Genomic DNA, 2,783 nt, shown 5'->3' with positions numbered 1-2,783 from the left:
TATATATACACACACACTATCATCTTATCCTCGATCACTCTTAATTTCCTAATTTTTTTTAACAGCTATCTAATTTTATAAGACATTACATGAATACATACATATTAAAATACAATCCCCTTATCCTCGACTGCTATTTATTTCAAATACTTCATAATAATAATAATTAGTACTATATACTATATTATATTATTATAGAATATCTAAGTATTTGTACAATGCACTATTTGTTGTATTGACATTATTTAATGATTTTATTGTTTCAATTATATATTGACTTTATATTTTAATTTCCAGTAATTTTCTTTAATAATAAAATACTATATTACTGAAATGAAAATGTATTTATTCAAATTAAACTGTCAACTTACAAGTCAAAACCATCAGAATGAATGAGTCTTTTTCCATTTCTGCCTCCAGCTTTACCATCTTTCTCTTTGGCTCACAAAACATCTAAACCAGATACTCACACAAGCCAGTCCACAGCCAAGATGAGGGACAGATCGTTGGTGGGCAGGCCTATTGACTCCAAAATGATGGCCAGCGTCAGCACCCCTCCAGCAGGGATCCCAGCAGCACCCACGCTAGACGCCGTCGCAGTGACACTACAGACAGATAAAAAGTCAGTCGGTCAAAGCCAACGTCTTCCAATCACAGCAGAGTATGGAGGTGGATGAACGTCATCCAATGAACTCACAGGATGGTGATGACCTGGACGAAGTTCAGTGGGATTCCGTTCAGCTGAGCGATGAACACCGCAGCTACGCACTGGAAGCAGGCGGCTCCGTCCATGTTGACGGTCGCTCCGATGGGCAGGATGAAGCGGCTGATGTGCTTGGACACACCGTTGTTCTCCTCCACACATTTCATCATAAGGGGCAACGTGGCAGAGCTGATGAGAAAATCTGATGGTTATTTCCTGCTTAATTATGCATTTGCAAAATTCTTTTAATAAATCTTCCATTTTATCTTAATGTAAAGAATATTTTAATAATCTAAAGAACCTCTTTCCACTATAAAGAACTGTTTGTGCAATGGAAATGTTCCCTGGATGTTAAATGTTCTTCATGGAACCATAGATGCCAATAAAGAACCTTTTGTTTTTAAGAGTGTAAATAGCTGCAATCATTTACCTAGAGGACGTTCCAAAGGCAGTGGCCAAAGCGGTGACCAATCCCAGCAAGAAAGTGTATGGGTTTTTCCGTGTAATTACAAAGTAAATGAGCGGGAGGACAAGGAGACCATGGATGGCATGGCCAATGACGCAGCAGGCGATGTACTTCCCCAGGCTGGCGAACAGCAAGCCAACATCCTCCATTTCTACAATCTTAGCAGCAACCAGGAACATAATACCCAGTGGTGCATACCTGTAGAAAACAAAAAGTACGTGGAAGGGAAGTGAAGAGACAAACGCATAGGACACCACAATTCAAACACTGGAAAAAGCACATGATGTTCCCTTACCACATGATCCAGGAGACCAACACCATGGTGGCCTCATTGAAAGAGTTGAAGAACTTGATAAGGATCTCTCCTTCCTCTCCAAGTTTCCTCAAGGCCACACCAAACGCCATGGCAAAAACGATGAGACCCAGGATGTTCATTCCATCCACTTCTGTGCCAACTGGAGTCTAACCACAAAAATAAAAATGACTGAATTCACATAAAAAAAAGAAATATTATTAAACCACTCATATTTCATACATACATTTATTACATTATAATTAGACTATTACACTGTAATAATAAATTCCTACATTATACATGTATTTATAGAAATCTGGACTTTCAAGAAAATTCTCTGAAGGTATTATATCTGGGACTTGGTACCTTTTCCACAGTGAAGGTGGTCAAGTTGGTCGAGCTGGTAATATTTTTAATCTTGTAACCAGTGGCATACTGTGAAGGAGAATAAATGTTCAGAATAACCTAATAATCACACATCACATTTAAACCATAAATCCAAAAGTTTAAACAAACGCTAGTTAAACCCACCGACTGAAATGCAGCTGCTACCAGGTTCGGCGGGAAGATGTTTCTGAAAGAAGACGACAGGGAGGAGTTATCTGTATGTCTGAAGCCCCGTTCACACTACAAGCGACACGCAACAGCAAAGCGACACAATCCCCTTTTCCAAATACCCACACTTGCGGTCTTGGCCACTTGAGAGCGCGTGCGCGCGACAGGAAGTAAGTGTGCAAGACTGTCCCAGATCTTAAAAACGCCAGAGCGCAGTGCCCTTAACGCACACTAAACCCACACTATCTCGAATACCGCTCCGGAGCACTATTCGAGGCTTAGTGTATCCCATCATGCATCATGTTCTGGAAATAAATCGTGAGACTTTTTGCCGAGATCTCGCGAGAGGTCACGGAAACCTTTCCAATGTATGTTAAATATAAATGATAATTAGATATTACATATAATTTGCTAGAAAAACAGTGTTTTTACGTTTTATTGGTGCAAAGATGAGTAGTGGTGATATTTATTTTGTACAACATTTGCAACTGCTTTTTATCACTTAATTAGAAGCACCACAAATTAAAATGATGTCATGTTATAGGGACTACTGAACAGACAGTTAGAAGTTGATTTTAAAATGCAAAGTATTTAAAATTAAAATAAAGCTATGTAAACACTTGCATTTTTACAAAACTATAAGTGTGTCCCATCAGGTAATGAAAAGTTCGACACACACTTGTGGTCTTCATCCTCACTTACGTCATATAAGTAGCCAAGTGGTCAAGTGCAAAGACCGCAAGTGTGGGTATTTGGACAAAGCT

General features: G+C 39.0%; 1 protein-coding gene across 2 annotated transcripts in view; it reads right to left on the bottom strand.

Moving 5' to 3' along the window:
• Positions 1–2,783, bottom strand: part of slc1a5 (solute carrier family 1 member 5) — an 11,612-nt gene that overhangs the window by 910 nt on the left and 7,919 nt on the right. For both annotated transcript variants that reach the window (XM_016568214.1, XM_016568215.1), the window contains exons 3-8: positions 1,996–2,038; positions 1,831–1,899; positions 1,465–1,631; positions 1,134–1,367; positions 698–892; positions 471–605 (exon numbers count right to left, since the gene is read on the bottom strand). In XM_016568214.1, coding sequence (XP_016423700.1) covers positions 471–605; positions 698–892; positions 1,134–1,367; positions 1,465–1,631; positions 1,831–1,899; positions 1,996–2,038 — 843 coding nt within the window. The remainder of the gene's footprint in view (positions 1–470; positions 606–697; positions 893–1,133; positions 1,368–1,464; positions 1,632–1,830; positions 1,900–1,995; positions 2,039–2,783) is intronic.

This window comes from Sinocyclocheilus rhinocerous, unplaced genomic scaffold (genome assembly GCF_001515625.1).
Source record: "Sinocyclocheilus rhinocerous isolate Xijiao unplaced genomic scaffold, SAMN03320098_v1.1 scaffold1012, whole genome shotgun sequence".
In the NCBI taxonomy this organism is placed as follows: Eukaryota; Metazoa; Chordata; class Actinopteri; order Cypriniformes; family Cyprinidae; genus Sinocyclocheilus; species Sinocyclocheilus rhinocerous.
This window is presented reverse-complemented; position numbering and strand designations above follow the sequence as displayed.